The sequence below is a fragment of the Stenella coeruleoalba genome (genome assembly GCF_951394435.1).
Source record: "Stenella coeruleoalba genome assembly, chromosome: 11".
Taxonomy (NCBI): domain Eukaryota; kingdom Metazoa; phylum Chordata; class Mammalia; order Artiodactyla; family Delphinidae; genus Stenella; species Stenella coeruleoalba.
Window position 1 is genome coordinate 20,447,127 of NC_137157.1, and position 27,027 is coordinate 20,474,153.

Sequence of the window (27,027 nt, forward strand, 5' to 3'; positions counted from 1 at the left end):
GGTGCCTGAGGGTAGAAGCCAGGTGTATTTAACTCATCAAATAAAGTTTTAAACTCCATTTGTCTTGGTACATTTTTTGATATTTGGACCTAGTTTATGGCAAGTGGGTGTAGAGGTAGGTGCCCAGTAAATGGTATAGCTTCCCCCTGATGATGTTTTGAGAAGTGCTTATATATGTTTCATAGTTACACGTGCATTTTCTTTTCTTCTACAGTCACAGGATTCAATCTGTGGGGTGCTGTAGTGGCTACTGGTGTGGTCTGCACATTCTACTGCACTATGGTATGTCAAGAACATTATTTCTCCTTTCACCCTACACACTTGCTTTGCAAAACTGAACATTTCAATCGTTGCGTGCTGCAATCTGGGTTCTTCATACCTGCCTCCCACGGTATAACTTTTTTGGTAAGGAATATTCAGGCCAGGGTAAAATTTGATCCTTTGTAGGACATTGATCATAACTGATATTTTTTTCTTTCATTTGAACCATGCCGTGGTCCCCAACCTTGTCTCCTAATTCACTCTCACTGTTGCTGTGTTACTATAGCTGTGCTCATAATATTCCTCAGCTTAGAAACCTGAGATAACTTCCCATTGCCTTTAGGCAGGAACAACAGTCGAAATATGTAAGAACCAGAATGGCATGGGCACTGACATTATCATGGCTGCCGATCCTTAGCAGTGGTGCAAGCCTTATGCAACCCCTGATATTCTAGGTCTTAATCCTTTAGTTGCTCAGTGTTTTGGAAGACAAGGTCCTCAAGGAGGGGCTGGTTCAGGGACTGGAGGGGGACACTCGGGAAGTTTGTGGCAGTGGCTAGTACAAAACAATTTTAGTTTTTTCAGCAACTGGTATGTCCTTCTTTGTGCATCCTGGTTGAATTTCAGCCCTGCCTATAGGCTAAAATCTATGATATCGCCATTTGCAATTTGACTCTGAATTTTTTTCCCAACAATATTCCCTCACCACTCCACGGCACTCCAAAATATATATCTGGCTGCACTCAACTTGCCACGTATTTTAACCTCTCTAAGCTTTTGCCCATGCTATTTTCTCTATTGGGAGGACCTTACATCTTGGACTCTGCTTATATTTGAAAGTTTGGTCTAAGTAATACCTTCCTGACTGTCTCCCTGGGGGGAATTCTTGGCCAAGATCCATTTTTCGTTATCTTTCTCCAGCGTGGTGTATAAGCATGTAGATGCTTAATAATGTCTGGTAGAAGCATTAATCCTAATGTACTTTCCCCTCAAAGGGTGGTCTTAAAGCGGTTATCTGGACAGATGTTTTTCAAGTTGGGATCATGGTGGCTGGATTTGCATCTTTGATTATACAGGCTGCATTGATTCAAGGTGGAATCGGTACTATTCTAAATGATGCCTATAATGGAGCAAGATTAAACTTCTGGAAGTAAGTTGCTATTTACTTCTTGGTTAATATAACATTCCTTTTGTTTTTTTCTGTTAAAAAAATCTCTTGGCTGAAATAGTAAGTTTACATTAGAAAACAAACCAACCGTTAAGGGTGTGGTACAGAAATTTGAAGCTGGGAAGTTCATGCGTAAGGAATTTCCACCAGGTCTTTAAGGGGTTAGTCAGTTGGTAGTTAGCTACGTGGAGCTGAGGATGGTGCTTCCTCCTGAGAAGGGATTGATAGCAAAAGAGTGTTTTCTTCCAGATATTAAAGTCTGGAATAGGTTGAAAGGTGTGGGTAGGGAAATAAGGGAAGATATACTAGACAGAGAAGAAAAGAAAACCTCTTAAGAAAAAAACAGTAAAAGCCAGTGATTCCATTTTGACAGTTCTTTGTTTCAAGCAGCCTAGAGAATTTCTCTTTTAAAATTACCCTGATACTGTATAGTATATTATTATTATGCTACATATATATGTGTGTATTATATGTGTATAAATGTTACATAATATATTAAATATTATTTCTTGAAAATTGACTAGAAAAGTTACAGCTGATGCCTCAAGTCTCAGTATAGCATAAGGTGTAACATCCTCAACAACTACTTAGTTTTCTTAAAGAAGGCTAATGGATAAACTAGATATTTCATCGCAAATATATCACACAATTTAAAAGAATATTTTAAACACCTTCTCTTTGGGATCAATAGTGTCTTCCTTGTACATCACATTCAATGTGCAGGGGGTGCTCATTTTGACATAGACCAAATTATTTTCTCTTTCAGCAGCCCTGTTCTGAGATAAGTAAGCTGAAATCATTGGCAAAAGGAAAGAAAATCATTTTGCACTTGGTGGCTCTCTTCCAGTTTTCTGAAAATAGGTGCTAATGTATGAGAAGAACGTCAGAAATTGAACAGGGTCAATGTGTTAATTTGCAAGAATGAATTATAGTGAATCAACTTCAGCTGTTCTCGATAGTTTTTTTTCTTTTACCGCAAGATTCAGATTCCAAGGAAGAGAGCCTCCAGTTGACCTAGCGTGGGCATGATTCCATCCTGTAGCTAGTGCAGAGCAGAACATTTTGATTGACCACCATTTAGACTGTTTAATGGAGAAATGGTCGTTTCCCCAAGGCAAACCTAGGCTGCTGTTACCAGAAGAAGGGGGAATGGATACCAAGAGGCAGAAACAGCCAGTGGCCACTTGGGAGACTTGGATTACTCCCAGATCTCTTCCTAGTCAGCTAGGTTGAGGGGAAAGGGTGTGGAGTCAGTCATTTTTCTGCAAAGTAACTGTCACTTTATACAAAGAGTACATACATTGCTGCATTGAAACGATAACTTATACATCAGTAAGAGATTCTAAAAAGTAAAAAGTTAGACATTTTTATGACCGTTACAAGGTTGTCAACAATTAAGGAATAATGAAAAGCCTTATTGTATATCCCTTGTTATTCAGATATGTTTTGAGAATATGGTGGGCAATAAATCTGCCCTTGTTGAGATAAATGAAGGGAAGGATTTTGTGTTGGTATTTTCTATATGGTCTATAGTTGACACATGTATTCTGTATTGCCAAAACCACTGAAGTGGATGTTTTAAATCTTGTCTTACTTCCTTCAAGTAACTCGCTGAACCCTTTGGTTCTTGACTTTTATTAGCTAGTATAGTAGCTACTTTCTCTATGGGAGAAAGGGCCAACACCCTTAAAACTCTTAGACTTTGATATTAAGTGTTAGAGGATGGAATAGAGGCTCTTATCTTTCCATAAGCAGGCTGGAAAATGCATAAATATGTAGCACTTTACTCAACTGATCTCAAATATAAGCTTTGAAGTGGAATTGCAGAATTTCATAATTTTCAGAAAGTTTCCATTGAAACTAATTCTGCAGAAAATTTTCAAGCTTATATTGTATATGAGAGATGAACAGACTCATTCCTTCCAAGGTGATACGTTAAGAAGGATTAAAAGATGTACTGAATGTGGAAGTTGAGCTTTCTTTGTAGCAATGTTTTGTAAATGTCATAATGACTTTGAACTATGAGTACTCAGTTTGTGCACAGAGCATTTTAAGAACAGATTATAATGACATGAAAACCATTAAACTGCATTAATTGAATTCTTAAGCTTGAATATAAAGTAGAACTATGACTATACGTGTGCTAGGAGAGGAATTACACACACAAAATGTGTCAATATTGTGTTCATTTCAGTACCATTTCTATTGCTGCAGTGTACCTAGGAACCTTTCTCTCTTTTTTCAGCTTCATGCTCCTCTCTGACTACAGCATAGCAGACTTGTTTAAATAATTTCCTATGGCCATGGGAGAACAATTTCTATAAATGCTCAGAATGATTGGAACATTCATTTTTTCCCCCTGTTCCATCCAGAATTTCCAAATCTCTGAAAGTATCAATTTTTATTTCATTGAACTTAAGAATATTTCTACCTTTTATATTACTTAATTAGTACATATTTATGTATGTATATTTATAAATATTTATTTATGTTTATGTAGGTATACATTGCTTGATTCCAAAATTACTCTAGGAAGACTTCTGTAGTGTTTGGCTGGGACTTCAAATTTGTTTTCTGTTTGTTTTCATTTAGTTTTAATCCTAACCCTTTGCAAAGACACACATTCTGGACGATTGTTATAGGAGGGACCTTCACATGGACCAGCGTCTATGGAGTCAACCAATCCCAAGTGCAGAGATATATTTCCTGTAAAAACAGATTCCAGGCAAAAATGTAAGACAAACTATGGTATATGAATCATCAATAACTATCAGTTGTCTTTATGGAAACTCTTTCAAACGTCAAGCTTTGCTCAAGTTTAAGTCTTTTGTGTCATGAAATTCTAAGAGATAAATGATATACTACAAAAGGATCACATAGAACAAAGTGGCATTGTATGTTTTAAATCAGATATTTAAAAATATTTATATCAATTATTAAGTAAAACAAATCTTATCAAATAAATAGGCATTTATTGTGCATCTGTTTGTATGAGGAACTGTAGAGAATAAAAAATGATAAATATATGGCTCTTGTTATGAAGGAACTTAGCATCAAATTAGGAAAATATATGCAAGTATGTGAAAAGTAAACTAACACTAGAGGTATAACAGTTCTGTGAAACAGTATAACAATATAGAGGAAATGTTCTAGAGCATTATATTGCCAGATGTGCTGGTGCATTTTATTTTCAGACACAGTCGTGGGTTTATAACCTTGTTCTAATACTTCTACTTGAGTGATTTGGCGTGAGTCACTTAGACTCTCCGAGCTTCAGTTTCTAAACTTGTAAAATGAGCATAAGATATCACACAACTCGTGGAGGTATTATAAAATACTGTGTTTGGCACGCATGTGGTAGGGATTCAGTAAATGTGAATTCCTTTTTCCACCTCAAATCGTGGGATGTGAAGGCAGGGGATAAGTGAGAGATTCCTGTCAAGCAGGCAGGTCCTGAAGAATGACCACATGTGGGCAGGTGAAGAAGTGTGGGAAAGCATTCTGAGTAGGCAGAGTGATTTGGGCAAAGCACAGAGGTGGGAAGAACAGCATGGTCAGGGGACTTTCCAGCCCATCTTGGCTTCAGCGAAGAGTATGAACAGTGGCTGGTTCTTTGTCAGGAGGCCTCAGATAAGCTTGGTGACTAGCGCTTTTCATGCTGATATATCAGGCTATGCATTTAGGGGCTATAAAACTCTTAAGTAGCTTGATGAAGAGTAACAAGGGGGTTGGAGTAGGAGGAGTGGCAGTTCTGTTGCTATTCAAAGGGGAATGTGAGAAATATACGAGGTCATATGTCAATATATGAGAGTAAATTGGTTTAGACATTATCTGTCTTTGGTAAATTCCACAATGAAAAATCTATATGAATATGAATATGATAACTGGATATGGAATCCCCCAAAAGTGAGCTTAGGAGTTCTGCTACTTTAAGACACTTTAAAGGAATATAATTTATATATCCATTAATCCATCTACATTAGCACTGATGCCTCTCCCAAAGTAAGTGTGCACATGCTCTTCTTTGGGAACACGCTTCTTTGAGAACATGGAGCTCAAAAAGCCAATTTTACAACCGAAAGAACAGCATCAGAGCTTTCTTAGTAAGAAACAATTTCCTTCAGAATAGTCCAATGTGTCTCTTTAACAAGAGCTCAGGGGGGCCATTTCCTCCCACTTTTTAACATTGGCTCCATGGGAAGAATGAGTCCCAGCCAAAAAGTCAAGACCTACTGACATTGATTGACTGGGTACAATATCAGATCTACGTGAATGGCATTAAAGTAAAATAAAACAATATAATCAAGTGTTAACTCATATATAAGTGAGGTGTGGTGACTGAGAACGTGTCTGGGTATATTTTCTGATGATTTGGAGATGAGATATAGTTCTAGTACTTTTAGACAATAACAAAACACGTGGTGAATGTAGTCAGTCGAGGAAAAAGGCGAGCAATCTGTTGTGGGACCTGCTGCAAGGTAGCTTCTCCCGGAAGCAGACTCTGAGATGGAGGTTAGCATGCCAGAGTCTACTAGGGCATCACCACTGGAACAGAGAAGGAAGGGAAGGAAGAAGGATTGGCCAGAGGGAGAAGTTGGACTGTAATGCAGTCTCAACAGAGGCCTCAAGGGGAGCCCCAGGGCTGGGATGACCCTTCAGACTGTCCCAGGTTGGCCTGAGGGGACTTAGTCTTTAAACCTCTGAATCCAGTTGTCATTTTATGCAAAATGACATACCTGGGGAAGGAGGTATGAGTTGGTGGGTGTGGGGAGACCTCTCTTCAGCCTAGGGCAACTTATCAGCCTCCACTACAGCACCCCCGGGGGGAAAATGTAGCCACCCTAGTGGGAGAAATATTTACTATCAACTGATTATTAAGACATAGCATTCAATGATATTAACACTAATAATATCAATACCATTTAACAAGTGTTTATTACATGCCATTGTACTATATGATATATACTACTTTATTTAGTTTCACTTATAACTCGGTGAGGTAGGCATTGTTATTTCTAGCTGTAAATGAAGAAACTGAGAGCCAGAGAGGTTAAATTACTTGCCCAAGGTCACATATGGTAGGGAGAGCTAAGATTTATGCTCAGGACTGACTCCAGTGCTATTATGTAAACCTTTACACTCTACTGGAGCACACACCATTAATTAAAATGCTGAACATTGTTTTGGAAGATACCTGTCCAAGGAATGCAGGTTTGCCTTTCCTGTATTTAATGGATGGCATCACAAACCACATTTAAACAAGCCTGACGAGTTGCTATGTGAAGGCTAACAGTGTTTAGCAGTTTATAATTGCATCACTTTTAAAGGTAAAATGAGTAATAGTCACTGCCCTGTTGACTATTAAAATCTCTATTTCGTGACAAGACGGCCTGAAGGACTGTAACTAGACACACCTATAAAGACAATAATGCCCATGGAACTCTGACCAGGAGGATACATTCATTCAATGGCAAAATCCCATCTATTCCAAGTATTAACAAATACATCATAAACAGAAGGTTAGACCAGAATAAAATCCGTAGCATTTTCGAGAACCAAAAGAGGATGCACATCTATTGAGTATAATCATGAAAGTCTCTTCTATTTATGTAACAATTTTCCTCATCTTTGAGATGGAAATTAAAATTGTCATTTGCTGGTTTGTTTTCCCTTCTTTAGGTCTCTCTACATCAATCTTGTGGCACTCTGGTTGATCCTGACCTGCACAGTGCTATGTGGGCTCGCCCTGTATTCCAGATACCGTGACTGTGATCCTTGGACAGCCAAGAAAGTGTCTGCACCAGACCAGGTCCAGTACCGTGTGTTTCTTACACATGCAAGAATGACATTCAGAAAGCTTGTTGGCTGGGAGGAAAGAATGTTCATGTTCTTGTAAAGTAAGAGCAAATAGGCACAATATAATCATCTTTAGCTTCTATACAGCATTTGGAAAAAATTTATTTTAGCAGCTATAGCAAAAATGAAGAATGCTACATCCAATAACAATATTGAAATACCTGGCAAAGTTTCAAGGTAGGTGTTAAATAGAAACAGCTCAAGGCTGGGAGTAGAAATATAAACACAGTTTAAAAAAAGCCCAAAACTATATACAGACTGTGGTACCGTGGAACATTTTGTGGGTTTAGATTGTTCATTGATAAGCAGTTTACCTTCCAGTTGTTGTTTTTTTTTAATTTATTTGGCTGCGCGGGTTTTAGTTGCGGCACACGGGATCTTCGTTGCCGTGTGCGGGATCTTTTTTAGTTGCAGCATGCGGGATCCAGTTCCCTGATCAGGGATCAAACCAGTGCCCTCCACATTGGGACCGCTGAGTCTTAACCGCTGGACCACCAGGGAAGTCCCACCTTCCAATTTTTAAATGATATGGAAATGGATCTAAAAGTGAACATTTATTGAGCACCAGCTATGTGATGAGGTTCTGTGCCAAGAGCTTTGCATGCTTTATTTCTTTCAGTTCTTACAACCCTATAATTCTAATTTTATAGACAAGGAAATGAATCTCAGAGAGGTTATATAATTTGCCCAAGGTCACATAGTTAATGAATAAGAACAGCTGCAAGCACTCATCAAATACCATGGGCCAGGCACGATTATAAGTGCTTTATATAAACTTTAACTTTTAATCCTCACAGAAACAGTGCCGTGATGATCTCCCTTTCAAAAATAAGGAAACTGAGGCACAGAGAACTTAAATAACCAGCTGGTAAACTGGAGCCAGGATTCAAACCCAGGCAGGCTGCCGCCAGTGTCCTAACTTTGAACCTCTATGCCATAGACCATCTTTCAGGAAGCGTAGCTAGAATCCAAACCCAGGACTGCTGGAGTCGATTGTAAATCAAGTGCCCAGGGGACTTATTAGAATGATGACACGTTGAGCTTTATGTTGGTGTAAATGCATAACATACTCCCAGAAAAATGCAACTTTGTGGGGTTAGGAAATGAGAGCATCCTTGATCTGTGTATCTCAACCCTACCTTAATCTTTGCCCTCCTGTTGATAAACAGATCTTTCTATTTCTTCAGAGAATCCAAGAATCGTATTTACTCTGAAGTTGGAGGCACTATTCCATTTTATTTTCTTTAGTCAAGAATATTTTGTGATTTTTGTCAATCGTTATTATCTGTGAAGACCATAGGGACTAAATTTTTTTTCTAATATGGCTTCCCCTTCCCCCGGGCCAAAAAAATCCAAAAAAAAAACCCAAAAAACAACAAAAAAATTTTTTTAAACCTACAGCTTCCTGACCTTGAGACCAACTTGTCATAGATTGTACACAGGGGGTGTCTTGCATGCATGCATTTATCATTCAGAGAGCATGTGATAAATTTTTGAAAAAGAAAGAGATTTTCTCTGAATTATTCCACTAGTGTGTTGATTATTAACCAGTTAATTCAATTGACATTTTCCTGGGGTTACAATGGAAGTAAGGCAGTCAGTAGAAGATCAGGTCAAAAGCTTAACCCAAGAGAGCAAAGATATGTTTCTGCTACACTCTTCTGTAGCTCACCCTGAGGAAGCCATGAGCTGAATGACCTGAATGACCTGAGGGGTCATTCAGAATCTAAAATATAAGGCCGAAGATTTTTGAGAAAGTTGACGATAGGGTAGAGGGTTTTAGATCTCGTTTTAATACTAACGATGGAAACTTAACTTTGGCTTATGTATAGAATATTTCTTGAAATTAAACTTGTAAGATATCTTGGAAAAATGGGTGTTGAACTCATATAGAGAGAAGGGTTATTCTCTTTTTCTGAGAATAAAGAATTAATAAGCTTTAGTTGTTAAATGAGATCAAAGAGGCTGTTGAGAATGGGCATAGCATCCACTGTGTACTATTGGGAGAAGGAATCAATGACGTTTCAATGGAATGAGAGGGCATTTTTCTAGAAAATTATCCCCTTAGGACTCTTTTGATTGAAAAACCAGTTTTGCCGAAAGACTGCCACATAACACAATGCTGAAGGCATACACCTTCCCATCCTTATTTAATACTTATTTTTTAAGAGGTAACTTATCAAAAAGCAAGTATTAGGAGTGGTTTTTGTTTTTAAAGAAACAAGTTGAGGAATTTTGTGAGGTTACTCTCCACTCATCACTATGTCTCATACAACAGTTGACCCTTGAAAAACATGGGGGTTAGGGGTAGCGACCGTCTGCACAACAGAAACCTACGTATAATTTTTGACTCCCCTAAAACTTAACTACTAATAGCCTACTGTTGACCAGAAGCCTTACCGATAACATAAACAGTTGATTGACACATATTTTTTATGTTATATGGATTATATATGGTATTCTTACAATAAAGTAAGCCAGAGAAAAGAAAGTGTTATTAAGAAAATTATGAAGACAAGAAGATACGTTTACAGTACTGTACTAATTGATACCATAAGTTTACCTTGTCTGTTTACAAGATGAATCGTCTGTCAGTACCTACATCAATGTTGTCTTATGTGATACAAAACACTGCAGATGTTATACTTATTACTAACACAGGATGTCAAAAATGAAAGATAATGTGCAAAAGAAATTCATATTCATTTACAGGTATAACAAGTCATGCATTGATAAAGAAGCAGCAATACGATTGCTTTATTATAGCCTAGTGTAATTGATACGATTGCTTTGTGGTAGCCTCGCCTATATGGTAATAAATGAATCATTATAAAGTTTGGATGGCATACAGTATTACAGTCATATTGATAATACAGCATTGGAAATTTTTTTTTTAAATCACCTGTGATCATCGGTTGATGCACAGTTTCTCCAATTATGAGAGAGGCATACTGTGTAGTATAATATTATTATATAAATATAATTATATAAATATAATTCTTTGAAAGCAAAGTTATAAAACAGTAAAAAAAAAAACCCTAACATTATTTTTATATTAAATGTCACTCACCTCATGCCTATGTAAGGGTAGGCTATCCTTGCAGAGATCCTATGTAATACAAATCTTGCATACGATGTTCTACACGTACATTTTTCTGTATTTATTGAAAAAAATCAACATTTACGTGGACCCACACAGTTCAAACGTGTGTTGTTCAAGGGTCAACTGTATATGCAGCTATAATTACATTTTCAATCCTGAACAGTGACTGAAGTTCACAAATATAATCTTGAGTCATCAAGTAAAGTTAAATTAAGTGAATTCTTCTTACTTAAGCACAGAGATATGTAAAATATTTCCTTTAAATTGATTTATTGTTCCAAAGAATGAGAACAGCTAGCTACCTATTACTGAGCCTATTCTGTGTACTATACTAAGAACTTACACAGATCATCTAATTTAACTTTTATAGCAACTCTGTGAGGTTAGGATTATTATTCCTATTTTACAGATGGGGAAACTGAGGCTCAGAGAAATTAAATAACAAAAGCCACATCTGTCTGAATCCAGAGCCTGTACCCTTAACTACTGTGCTATTCTTTTCTTTAAGTGTTCGCAGGTAAAGAGTTTAATTTTATATATTTGGACATTTCAGTTATGTGGAATAGCTTCCTTCAGTTCTTGAAGAAGAACAAGATAAATGAGGTGTGAATTAATTTCATTTCATAGCAAATAGTACTCAAGAGTAAATTTTGGAATTTTTCAGCTCATGCCTTATTTGGCACTGGACATTCTGCAAGATTATCCGGGACTTCCTGGACTTTTTGTGGCCTGTGCTTACAGTGGAACATTAAGGTATGAACTATGACTCTAATAATATAAGATTTCCCTTTTGGGATCTTTCTTTTGTTATTGGATATTTGCGGGGGAGAAAGCTGAATTCTGGACATGAGCACAAATGGCCCTCATATAGGTAATGTACACCATGTCTTCTCCCTGTTGGTCCAACTCTTCTCTCTAGGGGCTGGATATTGTCATCAATCTCTTTTGTTTTTTTAATTAATTAATTAATTAATTAATCAGTTAACTTTTGGCTGCGTTGGGTCTTCGTTGCAGTGCGCAGGCTATAGGCCCTCAAGCCTAAATCAACTATACTTCAATAAAAAAATTTTTTTTTAAGTAATGTAGTAGAAATCTGGTTATATTTCAGAAGTGACAATATGTTTTCCCTTTTCTTTTACCTTATTAAAGTGTTATTAAAGTTTAAACATTATTAATCAAAATTGTGATTTTCCCTTACAGCACAGTGTCCTCCAGTATTAATGCCTTAGCAGCAGTAACTCTGGAAGACCTAGTGAAATCTCGCTTCCAATCTCTCTCAGAAAGGTCTCTCTCTTGGATTTCCCAAGGAATGAGTAAGTTTTTGTTTCACAATTCCATTTTAGCTCTGGGAGATGATTTTTAGAAATACCAGAAATTCTTTTCCATGGAAAATATAGAGTGAGTGAGTGTGAGCGTATATACACTCACATGCATGTGACTTAATGCAGCCATGGCCATATTTGCAATCTAGATTTGAGACACACTTCAAACAATTGTGAGGCCACCACAAAGAACAATTGCCAGGGGCTTCCCTGGTGGCGCGCTGGTTGAGAGTCCACCCGTCGATGCAGGGGACACGGGTTCGTGCCCCGGTCCGGGAAGATCCCACATGCCGCGGAGCGGCTGGGCCCGTGACCCATGGCCGCTGAGCCTGCGCGTCCGGAGCCTGTGCTCCGCAACGGGAGAGGCCACGGCAGTGAGAGGCCCACGTACCGCAAAAAAAAAAAAAATTGCCAGGGGTGCCATTTGGCTAGCCTTCTTTCCTACCTTCTTCCTATCCCACATCTATGTTAAAATTCTTAGCCATAGTTAAAAATTTAACCCTTTACCATCTAAAACTTAGACCCCAGTTTTAAGAAATATTCTTAGTTTGGAACCAAGAGCCATGCTTTTTCTGTATTACCTAAGAGGGCACTGCCAGTTTAAGATATAGTCTGTGTGTATGGATTGAAGATAAAGGAACAGAGCATTATGATTTTTTACTGGTCTTGATTGTCTGTTCTCTCGGCACATGTAGACTGTCCAGAAGATAATCAATAAAATTGTCCAAGGTATGCTTAACTCCTTCATTTAATATGAATCCTTAAATTCATAGATTATCGGACCTTATTAGGGGTTAAGTATCATATTGAGTGGAAGGGTCTTTAACCTTAGTTCCCAGATGTCCCAGCTGTAATAGCTGACTCAAAAAAATCTGGCTAGTGTACGTCCTTCTTCATTTTCAAATCTTGGGTATACATGTTTTGGGATGAATGACTAACGAACTTATTATTTTAAAAAGAATCTTTAACCTCAATAGCACTAATAGACTGTCAAAGACATAGTAAATAATATTCTGTTTTAAAGCATAGTTCTATATATAATTGCCATGACTGTAGCCTGGAATAAGTACTTACTTTATATTCTTCAGTGTCCCCTAAATTTACCTAGCATTGCATCATTTTATTATGTACCTGATTTTAATCCTGGAGCGTAATTTCAGAATGATACAATGTTTCCTAAAGGGTATTTAGATGGGTTCATTATGGGATTGTTGAAGCTGTGTGGTTTAGTAGAACGCATAGGTTTTTTTTGTTTGTTTGCTTGTTTTTTGCGGTACGCGGGCCTCTCACTGCTGTGGCCTCTCACTGCTGTGGCCTCTCCCGCTGCGGAGCAACAGGCTCCGGATGCGCAGCCTCAGCGGCCATGGCTCACGGGCCCAGCTGCTCCGCGGCATGTGGGATCCTACCGGACCGGGGCACGAACCCGTGTGCCCTGCATCGGCAGGCGGACTCTCAACCACTGCGCCACCAGGGAAGCCCCGAATAGAAGCTTTTGAAGCTAGACAGACTCAGTCTTGTTTCACCAGTTAACTAGCTGTTAGCCTTGAGCAAACCCATTTGAGCCTCTGTTTCTTTATATGGAAAATGAGAACAAAAAATATTCTCTTTGCAGGTACTATGAGGTTTAGAGATAATCCATGTAAAACAAGAGGCACTAACTGGTACTCAGGAATGATGTTGATGATGCTTAATAACAAATCAGCTCCGCTAGTGTAGATGAGGCTTTCATTCATTTTGAAAGGTTGTATATAGTCATTATCTTGAGGTATATACAGTAAGGACATCATAGAGAAGAACACGGCAAATGACTTGAATGTTTCCGATAACTTTGAGCACAAAAAACCCACAATGGTGACCATTCATGAGCTGCCAAATAGAGAGGAATTTAGCTAAATATGTTGGAAACACTGTTTAGAATAGAGTTTGGAGGCATGAAAAATCATTGCAACCAAAGCACTTTGAAAAAATTAATGTAAGTTATTCAGGTGCAATAAGATTATTTACTCACTATGCTTAACAAAGGTGTGAGTGCTTGTGTTAACATAGAAATAACATAAGGAATGCACTAATTTTTTGATGAACACATTTCTCATTCATTTTATTTTTTGTATTTTGAAGATTATGTGTGGGAAATTATATTAACAGATTTCAGGTGATTTTTGCTGAATGGAAGTCTTTAAAAATAAGAATAGGGGGTGGATTTAATAAAAAAAATTTTTTTTCCCATAGTAATTTTAAAAGCAAAATGTATACTTGGAGAAAATCTGGAAAATACTGAAAGCCAAAAGAGAAAAAAAAATCCCTTAAGCTGACCACTGACGTTGGCTTGAGAATTTGTATAAAGTTTCAGGAAAATAGTTTGGTAGAAGGGGGAATATAATACTTGTCCTGAAACTGCCTGTCTTTGCTAGCTTAACAGGAAAGGTTTGTGGATGTTGATGGAGATTATGCGAAGGTTAAAGGTCCTAAAACACTCTTTCATGTGGATTGCTACTTCCCAGGAGAAATGAACACTTAAATTCGGAAGACTTTCTGAAGTTTATTACTCCCTTCCCCCATCATGTTATACAGAGCAGAGCTGAATTGCGTCCTATTTCTGGCAAACTGAAAACAGACACCTGAGCCTTCCTTTTTTTTTTTTTTTTAACATCTTTATTGGAGTATAATTGCTATAAAATGGTGTGTTAGTTTCTGTTTTATGACAAAGTAAATCAGCTATACATACACATATATCCCCATATCGCCTCCCTCTTGTGTCTCCCTCCCACCCTCCCTATTCCACCCCTCTAGGTGGTCACAAAGCACTGAGCTGATCTCCCTGTGCTGTGCGGCTGCTTCCCACTAGCTATCTATTTTACGTTTGGTAGTGTATATATGTTCATGCCACTCTCTCACTTCGTCCTAGCTAACCCTTTCCCATCCCTATGTCCTCAAGTCCATTCTCTACGTCTGCGTCTTTATTCCTATCCTGCCCCTAGGTTCTTCAGAACTTTTTTTTTTTTTTTAGATTCCATATATATGTGTTAGCATATGGTATTTGTTTTTCTCTTTCTGACTTACTTCACTCTGTATGACAGTTTCAAGGTCCATCCACCTCACTACAAATAACTCAATTTTGTTTCTTTTTATGGCTGAGTAATATTCCATTGTATATATGTGCCACATCTTCTTTATCCATTCATCTGTTGATGGACACTTAGGTTGCTTCCATGTCCTGGCTATTGTAAATAGAGCTGCAATGAACATTATGGTACATGAATCTTTTTGAGTTATGGTTTTCTCAGGATATATGCCCAGTAGGGGAATCGCTGGGTTGTATGGTAGTTCTATTTTTAGTTTTTTAAGGAACATTCATACTGTTCTCCATTGTGGCTGTATCAATTTACACTCCCACCAACAGTGCAAGAGTGTTCCCTTTTCTCCACACCCTCTCCAGCATTTATTGTTTGTAGATTTTTTGATGATGGCCATTCTGACTGGTGTGAGGTGATACCTAATTGTAGTTTTGATTTGCATTTCTCTAGTGATTACTGATGTTGAACATCCTTTCATGTGTTTGTTGGCAATCTGTATATCTTCTTTGGAGAAATGTCTATTTAAGTCTTCTGCCCATTTTTGGATTTGGTTGTTTGTTTTTTTGATATTGAGCTGCAGGAGCTGCTTGTAAATTTTGGAGATTAATCCTTTGTCAGTTGCTTCGTTTGCAAATATTTTCTCCCATTCTGAGGGTTGTCTTTTGGTCTTGTTTATGGTTTCCTTTGCTATGCAAAAGATTTTAAGTTTCATTAGGTACCATTTGTTTAGTTTTGATTTTATTTCCATTTCTCTAGGAGGTGGGTCAAAAAGGATCTTGCTGTGATTAATGTCATAGAGTGTTCTGCCTATGTTTTCCTCTAAGAGTTTTATAGTGTCTGGGCTTACATTTAGGTCTTTAATCCATTTTGAGTTTATTTTTGTGTGTGGTGTTAGGAAGTGTTCTAATTTCTTTCTTTTACATGTAGCTGTCCAGTTTTCCCAGCACCCTTATTGAAGAGAGGCTGTCTTTTCTCCATTGTATATTCTTGCCTCCTTTATCAAGGATAAGGTGACCATACGTGTGTGGGTTTATCTCTGGGCTTTCTATCCTGTTCCATTGATCTGTATTTCTGTTTTTGTGCCAGTACCACACTGTCTTGATTACTGTAGCTTTGTAGTATAGTCTGAAGTCAGGGTGCCTGATTCCTCCAGCTCCATTTTTCTTTCTCAAGATTGTTTTGGCTATTTGGGGTCTTTTGTGTTTCCATTCAAATTGTGAAAATTTTTGTTCTAGTTCTGTGAAAAATGCCAGTGGTAGTTTGGTAGGGATTGCATTGAATCTGTAGATTGCTTTGGGTAGTAGAGTCATTTTCACAATGTTGATTCTTCCAAACCAAGAACATGATATATCTCTCCATCTGTTTGTATCATCTTTAATTTCTTTCATCAGTGTCTTACAGTTTTCTGCATATAGGTCTTTTATCTCCTTTGGAAGGTTTATTCCTAGGTATTTTATTCTTTTTGTTGCACTGGTAAATGGGAGTGTTTCCTTAATTTCTCTTTCAGATTTTTCATCATTAGTGTATAGGAATGCAAGAGAATTCTGTGCCTTAATTTTGTATCCTGCTACTTTACCGAATTTATTGATTAGCTCTAGGAGTTTTCTGGTAGCATCTTTAGGATTCTCTATGTATAGTATCATGTCATCTGCAAACAGTGACAGCTTTACTTCTTCTTTTCCAATTTGGATTCCTTTCATTTCTTTTTCTTTTCTGTTTGCTGTGGCTAAACCTTGCTAAACTATGTTGAATAATAGGGGTGAGAGTGGGCAACCTTGTTTTGTTCCTTATCTTAGTGGAAATAGTTTCAGTATTTCACCATTGAGGACAATGTTGGCTGTGGGTTTGTCATATATGGCCTTTATTATGTTGAGGAAATTCCCTCTATGCCTACTTTCTGGAGGGTTTTTATCATAAATCGGTGTTGAATTTGATCGAAAACTTTTTCTGTATCTATTGAGATGATCATATGGTTTTTATCCTTCACTTTGTTAATATGGTGTATCACATTGATTGCTTTGTGTCTATAGAAGAATCCTTGCATTCCTAGCATAAATCCCAGTTGATCATGGTTTGTGATCCTTTTAATGTGCTGTTGGATTCCGTTTCCTACTCCTCAATACATTAGTGTATTGTTTATACAGCCTCCATTTGTTTGTATTTTTTACAGATTTTTTCCTGTAATTGACATCTAATCTCATAGCGTTGTGGTCGGAAAAGATACTTGATATGATTTCAATTTTCTTAAATTTACCAAGGCTTGATTTGTGACCCAAGATATCCATCCTGGAGAATGTTCCATGAACTCTTGAGAAGAAAGTGTATTCTGTTGTTTTTGGATGGAATGTCCTATAAATATCAATTAAGTCCATCTTGTTTAATGTATCATTTAAAGCTTGTGTTTCCTTATTTATTTTCATTTTGGATGCTCTGTCCATTGGTGAAAGCATGGTGTTAAAGTCCCCTACTGTTATTGTGTTACAGTCGATTTCCCCTTTTATGGCTCTTAACATTCGCCTTATGGATTGAGGTGCTCCTATGTTTGGTGCATAAATATTTACAATTGTTATATCTTCTTCTTGGATTGATCCCTTGATCATTATGTAGTGTCCTTCTTTGTCTCTTCTAATAGTCTTTATTTTAAAGTCTATTTTGTCTGATATGAGAATTGCTACTCCAGCTTTCTTTTGATTTCCATTTGCATGGAATATCTTTTTCCATCCCTTCACTTTCAGTCCATATGTGTCCCTAAGTCTGAAGTGTATCTGTTGTAGACAGCATACATACGGGTCTTGTTCTTCTATCAATTCAGCCAGTCTATGTCTTTTTGCTGGAGCATTTAATCCATTTACATTTAAGGTAATTATCGATATGTATGTTCCCATTACCATTTTCTTAATTGTTTTGGGTTTGTTATTGTGGGTCTTTTCCTTCTCTTGTGTTTCCTGCCTAGAGAAGTTCCTTTAGCATTTGTTGTAAAGTTGGTTTGGTGGTGCTGAATTCTCGTAGCTTTTGCTTGGCTATAAAGGTTTTAATTTCTCCGACCAATCTGAATGAGATCCTTGCTATGTAGGGTAATCTTGGTTGTAGGTTTTTCCTTTCACCACTTTAAATATGTCTTGCCAGTCCCTTCTGGCTTGCAGAGTTTCTGCTGAAAGACCAGCTATTAATCTTATGGGGATTCCCTTGTATGTTATTTGTTGCTTTTCCCTTGCTGCTTTTAATATTTTGTCTTTGTATTTAATTTTTGCTGGTTTGATTAATATGAGTCTTGGCATGTTTCTCCTTGGATTTATCCTATGTGGGATTCTGTGCGCTTCCTGGACTTGATTGACTATTTCCTTTCCCATAATAGGGAAGTTTTCAGCTATAATCTCTTCAAATATTTTCTCAGTCCCTTTTTTTTTTCTCTTCTTCTTCTGGGACCCCTATAATTCAAACGTTGGTGTGTTTAATGTTGTCCCAGAGGTCTATCAGATTTTCCTCAGTTCTTTTCATTCTTTTTTCTTTATTCTGCTCTGTGGTAGTTATTTCTACTATTTTATCTTCCAGGTCACTTTTACATTTTTCTGCCTCTGTTATTCTTCTATTGATTCCTTCTAGAGAATTTTTAATTTCATTTATTGTGTTGTTCATCTTTGTTTGCTCTTTAGTTCTCCTAGGTCCTTGTTAAACGTCCCTTGTATTTTCTCCATTACTATCATTCCTCTGAATTCTTTTTCAGGTAGACTGCCTATTTCCTGTTCATTTGTTTGACTGGTGGGTTTTTACCTTGCTCCTTCATCTGGCATATTTCTCTGTCTCCTCATTTTGCTTAACTTACTGTGTTTGGGGTCTCCTTTAGTAGGCTGCAGGTTTTTAGTTCCTGGTTTTTTTGGTGTCTGCCCCCAGTGGGTAAGATTGATTCAGTGGGTTGTGTAGGCTTCCTGGTGGAGGGAACTGGTGCCTGTGTTCTGGTGGATGAAGCTGGATCTTGTCTTTCTGGTGGGCAGGACCACGTCAGTGGTGTGTTTTGGTATGTCTGTGAACTTATTATGATTTTAGGCAGCTTCTCTGCTAATAGGTGGGGTTGTGTTCCTTTCTTGCTAGTTGTTTGGCATGGGGTGTCCAGCACTGGAGCTTGCTGGTTGTTGAGTGGAGCTGGATCTTAGCATTGAGTCGGGGATCTCTGGGAGAGCTCCGGCTGATTGATATTAAATGGGGCCAGGAGGTGTCTGGTGGACCAATGTCCTGAACTCAGCCCTCCCACCTCAGAGGCTCAGGCCTGACAGCCGGCCAGAGCACCAAAACCCTGTCAGACACACGGCTCTGAGAAGCAATGGCATGCTGGCATGCAATCTGGGAAGGATGTAGGACATCAGTAGAACCGGTGATGTTCTAAGCCAGGCCAGAGGTTGGAAGACTTTTTTAGATTGCTGGTTTGTTGTAAAAGGATATAACTCAAAAACAGCCAGATGGAAGAGATGAATATGGCAAGATATGGGAAAGGGCATGGAGCATCCATGTCCTCTCTGAGCATACCACGTGTTCGCCAACCCAGAAGCTCCCTGAACCTTCCTTTACCAACAAATGTTTATGGAGGATTACATTAATAACACAATAGTTATTAGGTTTTAACTCTCTATAGTTAATTTTAGGAAATCTTTACCTATATAACCTAATGTAACTAATCCCGGGCCACAATATCAGTGTTTTCTTTCCTCTTTGCATACTAGTTCCCTTTCCTTTTTTAGCTGGCTCTGAGGTAGGTGGCCATTCTTTATTATAGTCATATTATGTACTTTGAATCAAGGTGTGATAGCTTATTCTATTGAGAATTCTAATCCTCTGAGTCTGGATTTTACAATGGCTTTTACATCATCCATCTAGGTGTGCTGTTTGGAGCTTTGTGTATTGGAATGGCTGCGCTGGCATCACTAATGGGAGCTCTGTTGCAGGTAAGAGCTAATCCTGGAAGGTTTGAGTCATAATCACTAAATTCTTCTTCTTTTCCTTTTTTTTTTTTTAAGTGTTGATGTGACCATCCTTACAGACTTTTCTCTCTATATGTCTACACATAGACATACCAAGGAACGTAGATGACTAAATTCTTTAAAAAAATTTTGTTAATTAATCTTTCCATTTTGAGATCATTATAGATTTACATGCAATACTAAGAAATAATACAGAGAGATCCCATATACCCTTTACCCAGTTCCCTCAATGGTATGAGACCTAGGTTGATGTTCTTTTTTTCCCTTTTCCCGGTGGATGTCCTGTTGCTCTAACACCACGTGTTGTGAAAGCTGTCTTTCTTCCATTGAATTGCCTTTGCACCTATGTGAAAAATCAGTGGGGCATATTTGTGTGGGTCTATTTGTGGTTTCTTTGTTCTATTCCATTGATCTATGTGTCTGTCCATCTGCCAAGATCATACAGTGTTGATTACTATAGCTCTGTAATAAGTCTTGAATTCAGAAGTACTGATTCCTCCCACTTTATTCTTATTTTCAAAATTGTTTTAACTGTTCTAGTTCCTTTTCCTTCCCATATAAAGTTTAGAATAATCTCTATATCTAAAAAAAATCCTGCTTAGTTTTTGATAGGATTGCCTTAAACGTGTAAAACAATTTGGGAAGAACTGACGTTTTTACTGTGTCGAATCTTTTAATCCATGAACGTAGTGTGTCTCTTCATTTATTTAGATTTTCTATGATTTCTTTTCCACCACTACTGTGTAATTTTCATATACAAGTCATGTTTATATTTAGTTAGATTTACACCTAAGTATTTCATTTTTTTTGAGTGATTGTACACGGTATTGTATTCTTAATGTTGGTGTCCATGTGTTTGTTATTATATAAAGATACAATTGATTTTTGTATATTTGTTTGTATCCTGTGACCTTGCTGAACTTATTAGTTCCTGGGATTTTCTACAGATAAAATTATATCATCTTCAAATTGGGATAGTTTTATATCTTCTTTTCCAATCTGTATATGTACCTTTAATTTCCTTATTGCCCTGGCTTCAACTTCCACATCATGTTGAATAAGAGTGGTGAAAGTGGACATCATTGCCTTGTTCTCCAATCTGAATGAGAAAAGCATTCAGTGGTTCATTCTTGAGTGTATTACCTGTAGGATTTTTGTACATGCTCTTTACCAAATTAAGGAAATTCCCCTCTATTCCTCTTTTTCTGAGAGTTTTTATCATGGATGAGTGTTGAATTTTGTCAAATGGTTTTTCTGCAGCATTCGATATGACAATATGATTTTCTTCTTTAGCCCTTTAACATGGTATATTATGCTGATTGATTTTCAAATTTTAAGCTGGCATTGCATTCCTGGAATAATCTTCTCTTGGTCATGGTGTATAGTTATTTTTATATATTGCTGAACTCTCTTTGCTGATAGTATGCTAAGAATTTTTGCATCTATATTCATGAGAGATGCTGATATGTGGTAATATTTTTTTGTAATGCCTTTTCTTGGTTTTGGTGTTAGGGTCATACCAGCTTCATAAAATAAATTGGGAAGAGTTCTCTCCTATTTTCTGGAAGAGATTGTGTAAAATTGGTGTTAATTCTTCTTTAAGTGTTTGGTAGAATACTCTAGTGAAACCATCTGGGCTTGGGGATTTCTTTTTTGGGAGTTTAAAAATTATGAATTCAGTTTCCTTAATAGTTATAGCTGTTCAAATTATCTGCTTCATAGTGGATGAATTATGGTAGTTTGTGTTTTCGAGGAATTGCTCCATTTCATCTAAGTTGTCAAATTTAGGTGTGTGGAATTATTCATAGTATCCCCTTATTATACTTTTGATGTCTGCAGGGTTTTTAGTGATATCTCCTGTTTTATCCATAATATTGGTAATTTTATCTTTTATCTCTTTTTTTAGTCTTGCTAGAGGTTTGTCAATTTTTATTCATATTTTGAAAGAACTAGCTTCTTGTTTCATTGATTTTCTATATCATTTTTCTGTTTTAAATCATTGCTTTTTAAAATTATCTTCATTATTTTCTTCCTTCTGCTTGCTTTGGGTTTATTTTGCTCTTCTTGAGGTGTGACACTAGATTACTGATTTGAGACTTTTTTGTAATGTGTGCACTAATTGCTAAAAATCTCCCTCTCAGCACTTTTAGCTATGTCCCATAACTTTTCATATTTTGTATTGGAGTTTTAAAATTTCCTTTGATATGTCCTTTTGACCTGTAGATTATTTAAAAGTATGTTACTTAGTTTCCAATTGTTGGAGATTTTCCTGTTATCTTTCAGCTATTGATTTCTAATTTCATTCCAATGTGGTCAGAGAACACATTCTGTATGATTTTAATTCTTTTAAATTTGTTGAGGTCTGTTTTATGGCCCAGGATATAGTATTTGGGTATCTGTTACATGGGCACCTGAAAAGAATGTGTACTCTGCTGTTAAGCATAGTGTTCTACAGGTGTCAGTTAGATCCTGCTCATTGATGGTGCTGAGTTCTTCTGTATCCTTCTGATTTTACGCTTATTTGTTTTTATCAATTGTTGACAGAAGTGGTGAATTCTCAACCTATAGTGTATAGTTGTCTCTTTTCCTTTTAGTTCTCTTAGTTTTTGCTTGTATTTTGCAGTTCTCTTGTTTGGTGCATATACATTTAGGATTTCGATGGCTTCTTGGTGAATTAGTCCTCTTATCATTATATAATGTTCCTCTCTGATAATTTTCTTTGTCTGAAAACTACTTTATCTGATATTAAATAGTTAATAGTACTCCTGCTTTCCTTTGATTAATGTTTGCATGATATCCTTTTACTTTGAACTTGACTATATCATTATATCTTAAGTGAGTTTTTTGTAGACAGCATATAGTTGGGTTATGTTTTTAAATTCATCCTGCCAATCTCTGTCTTTTTATTGGGGTATTTAGACTTTTAAAATTTAGTATAATTATTGGAATATTAGGGCTTAAGTCTGCTGTTTTTTGTTATGTTTGTTCCTTCTGTTTTCATTTTTTTAAGTGGGATACTTAAACAGTTTTTAGAATCCCATTTTGATCTATCTATATTGTTTTGAGTTTTCTCTTAGTGCAGCATTTTCATTTGTTGCTTTATGTGTATATACATAACTTATCACAGTCTACTTGTTTTGTCCTTTTACCAATGCGAGTAAAGTATAGAAATCTTACCTCATTTCTGTTTCTTTACCCAGTTTATAACACAATTGTCTTAAATATTTACTCTGCATACATTTTGAATTACATTAGACAGTGTTATAATTTTTGCTTCAACAATCAAACATGATTTAGAAAACTCAAGAGGCGGAGGAAAGCCTATTATATTTATTTTTGCTTATTGTGTTCTTTCTTTCTTCCTGATTTCTCAAGGTTCCTTCTTTTACCATTTCCCTTCTATTTAGAGAACTTGCTTTAGCCATTCCTTTAAGGATAAGTCTGCTGGCAACAAATTTTCTTAGTTTCCCTTTATCTGAGAATGTATTGATTTCCCCTTTATTCCCAAATGATATTTTTGCCAGGTATAGGATTCTGAGTTGACAATTCTTTTTTTCCAACACTTGAAAAATATTGTGCCACTTTCTTCTGGCTTCCATTATTTTTAAGGAGAAATCTGCTGCCATTCTAATTGTTTTCCCCTATAGGTAAGGTGTCATTTTTCTTTCTCTGGCTGCTTTCAGAAATTTTTCTTTGAAGTTAGTTTACAGAAGTTTAATTACAATGTGTCTTGGCATGTTTTTCTTTGGGTTTATTCTGTTTGTAGTTTGCTTAGCTTTTGAACCTGTAGGTTTATGTTTCTTGCCAAATTTGGGAAGTTCAAACATTATTTCTTTGAGTACTTTTCAGCCCCACTGTCTTTCTTTTCTTACCTAAGACTCAGATGACATGAATGTTAGATTTTTTGTTATATTCACACAGGTCCTGGTGACTAATTTTTAAGCCTATTTTCTCTCTGTTTTTTTCAGATTGGGCGGTTTTTATTGGTCTATCTTCCTGTTCACTGATTCTTTTCTCTGTCCCCCCAATTCTGCTGTTGAACCTATCCACTGAGATTTTTATTTAAGTTATTATATTTTCAGTTCTAAAATTTACATTTTGTTCTTCTTTATATCATCTATGTTTTTGCTGATACTTTCTTTTTTTTTTTTTTTGCTAAGGCCTTCTACTTTTTCATTTGTTTCAAGCATGTTCTAATTGCTGAAGCAGTTTTATCATGGCTGCTTGAAAATTTGTGAAATAATTCTAATATATCTGTCACTTCTCTATCAGCATTTGTTGATTGTCTTTTTTCATTCATTTTGAGATCTTCCTAATTCCTGCTCTGAAAAGTGAACTTCAGTTGAAACCTGGACATTTTTATATTATGTGGTGAGACTATAGATCTTACATGCACCTTCTGTTTTGGTTTTCTTTCTCTGATACCACTTCAACAGTGTAAGGGAGGGAGCTGTCTCATTACTGCCAGGTGGATGTAGAAGTCCAGGTTCCCAAGTTGGCCTCTGTTGACATCCAAGGGAGGAATTTCTTATTTTGCTGGGTGGGAACAGTCTCCACTGACATCATGGTGAAGGTGGTCTTGTTCCTGCTGGGCAATGGTGAAAGTCCTGATTCTCCATTAGGCCTCCTATGACATTGCCTGAGCAGGGAGGGAATGGGGTGCCTTGTTATAGGCTGGTGGGGGATGGAATCTAGGCTCCCTACTTGGCCTTTTCTGGCATGTGTATGTGGGGGAACAGTTTATTCTGTGGCATTTGGCTGGAATTGAGCAGTTATTATCTAAAAGTTTTCTTTCTTGCTAAGTTGCTCCTTTTCTGGTCTTTGCTGGATTTTGTTGGCCTGCACATATTGTCATTTCTGGATTGCCAGCTTCTTCAGCTCTAAGACTGGGATATGTGGGCCAAAAAGAAAACTCAGAGACCTCACCATTATATTGTTCTTCAGGCCCCGAAGTCCTAGCCGTCTTCTCTCGACCTTTTAGATTCTTCTTATGTTTGTTTTATATGTAATGTCCAGGAGTCTTAGTTTTATTAGCAGGAGGACGAGGGAAAAGTACACCTGATCCATCTCCCTATGAGTGGAAATACATTTTTTATTGCCTAAAGAGTCCTTCATGTCTTGTGGCATTTGCTAAATTTTTGTTAGAGAGCATTTTTGTGTTGGAAAACTGTCTTGCTTCTTTGGAAGTGTTGGAATGGAGAGGACAGACTAATCTTTGGAATAGCCTGTTTTTTAAAAAAGTATTTATTTATTTATTTACTTACTTGGTTGTGCTGGGTCTTAGTTGAGGCAGGTGGGCTCCTTCGTTGTGTCAGGTGGGCTACTTCGTTGCAGCATGCGAGCTTCTTAGTTGTGGCATGCGAACTCTTAGTTGTGGCATGCATGTGGGATCTAGTCCCCTGACCAGGGATCAAACCTGGGCCCCCTGCATTGGGAGTGTGGAGTGTTATCCACTGCGTCACCAGGGAAGTCCCCTAGCCTCTTCTTTCTGAATCTTGAGTGGACTTCACAGTTTTTAGCATCCAAGCCTCAGCATGGACTCTTCCCACTGTCTGGAGTACCCTTCAACTGTCTAAGTCTTATTTGTTCTTCAAGTTTCAACTTAAACATTATTTTTCAAAAAGGCCCTTTCTGTTCCCTGGGTAGGTTTGAGTTCCCCTCTACCAAATGTGCCCAGAGCACCTTGTATTTCTCGTATCATCCCCATTACAATACTTTATTGCAGTTACTCATTTAATGTCTGTTTTACTAAATAGTTTATAACTCCATGAAGGTGAGGATTATGACGTTGTTCTTTGATACTGTATCAAATACTTGGTGCCTACTGCAGTGTCCAGAACAAAGTAGACATTCTACAAATTCAGGTTGAATGTACCTATTTATGTATTGGTTCATAAATATCTACTTATCTGATCACACCTAAGTGGTCCATGAAACTTCCATGGCCACCTGGGCTCCAACTCTGGGACCAGGACCCAGAAACTTGAAGGTTAATGCTGGGCACAGCAAGTCCTCCAGGCTCCTGCTTCAGACCCAACTTGGGTCCTTTCTGGTTGGTGGTTGCTTAGGGCATACCAGTTGTTAAAATAGTGTGACCTCATTCTGATTATATGAATTAGTGAGTGAATGAATTAGGTCCAGAAGCTCTAAGCTTACCTGGTACAACTAAGCCATAACCAACAAAACTCCTGTTTGTGTGCTTTCCTCCATAGTCTGCATTATTACTTATAGTTCTTATTGTGGTTGATTTCCCCTTTTTCATATACCAGCTCTGGCCTGAGTATAGATAATGAGATATTCTAGGAGAGTCATCATAGCTCCAAGGCAACTCTTCCTTGCTTTCTCTCTAGCCAAGGTCTTATTTCCTGAGATGGGTATTTTGGGGGGTATATTCCTTATATCTCCAAAACTGGCTCTAGGTCACACTGTCGCAGTGACCACTACATGGACCAAGTGACTTCTTTCACATTTTGCATAAAGTCTACCTTCCTTCCTACTGGACTCTGGTTCAAGAGATGCTGTGAAATGACTCCTTAGGATCGTATCCTGAGTCCATATCCTCCTCAAACACTAGTTCTCCTCTGTCATAATATCCTCACTCCTTTCCCTAGCCCATGAGGTAAGCTTCTTTTTTAACCCAGGACTGCAGTCTGTATGCTCTAAAATTTTTCTTGAGCATATATATATATTTTCTGATTTATTCATTCTGTTCTATCCGTCACTTTTACTCTGTGGACAAACCGATGTGTCCCTGATACTTCTTTTACGGTTCTGTCCACTTTCAAAAATTAGCCTTTTGAATACTGGGAACACACATCTCTTGAAATTTTCAGCATTTTGCCTTTCTCTATTCTTCATACTGTACATTTTATTTCACTATCATGATTTTCGCATCTCTACATCAAAGCAAAGATTGCAATTAGTAAGGTTTAACTCTTTCTACATGATTTGATCTTTTTTTTTTACATATTTATTGGAGTATAATTGCTTTACAATGGTGTGTTAGTTTCTGCTTTATAGAAAAATGAATCAGTTATACATATACATATGTTCCCATATCTCTTCCCTCTTGCGTCTCCCTCCCTCCCACCCTCCCTATCCCACCCCTCTAGGTGGTCACAAAGCACTGAGCTGATCTCCCTGTGCTATGTGGCTGCTTCCCACTAGCTATCTATTTTACATTTGGTAGTGTATATATGTCCATGCCACTCTCTCACTTTGTAACAGCTTACCCTTCCCCCTGCCCATATCCTCAAGTCCATTCTCTAGT

At 37.3% G+C, this 27,027-nt stretch overlaps 1 protein-coding gene across 1 annotated transcript in view; it reads left to right on the forward strand.

Moving 5' to 3' along the window:
* SLC5A8 (solute carrier family 5 member 8) overlaps positions 1 to 27,027 on the forward strand; it is a 63,412-nt gene that overhangs the window by 17,064 nt on the left and 19,321 nt on the right. Inside the window, exons 4-10 of the mRNA XM_079935853.1 lie at positions 215 to 282; positions 1,257 to 1,411; positions 4,022 to 4,162; positions 7,109 to 7,238; positions 11,053 to 11,141; positions 11,589 to 11,701; positions 19,654 to 19,721. Of these exons, the coding sequence (XP_079791979.1) occupies positions 215 to 282; positions 1,257 to 1,411; positions 4,022 to 4,162; positions 7,109 to 7,238; positions 11,053 to 11,141; positions 11,589 to 11,701; positions 19,654 to 19,721 (764 nt within the window). The remainder of the gene's footprint in view (positions 1 to 214; positions 283 to 1,256; positions 1,412 to 4,021; positions 4,163 to 7,108; positions 7,239 to 11,052; positions 11,142 to 11,588; positions 11,702 to 19,653; positions 19,722 to 27,027) is intronic.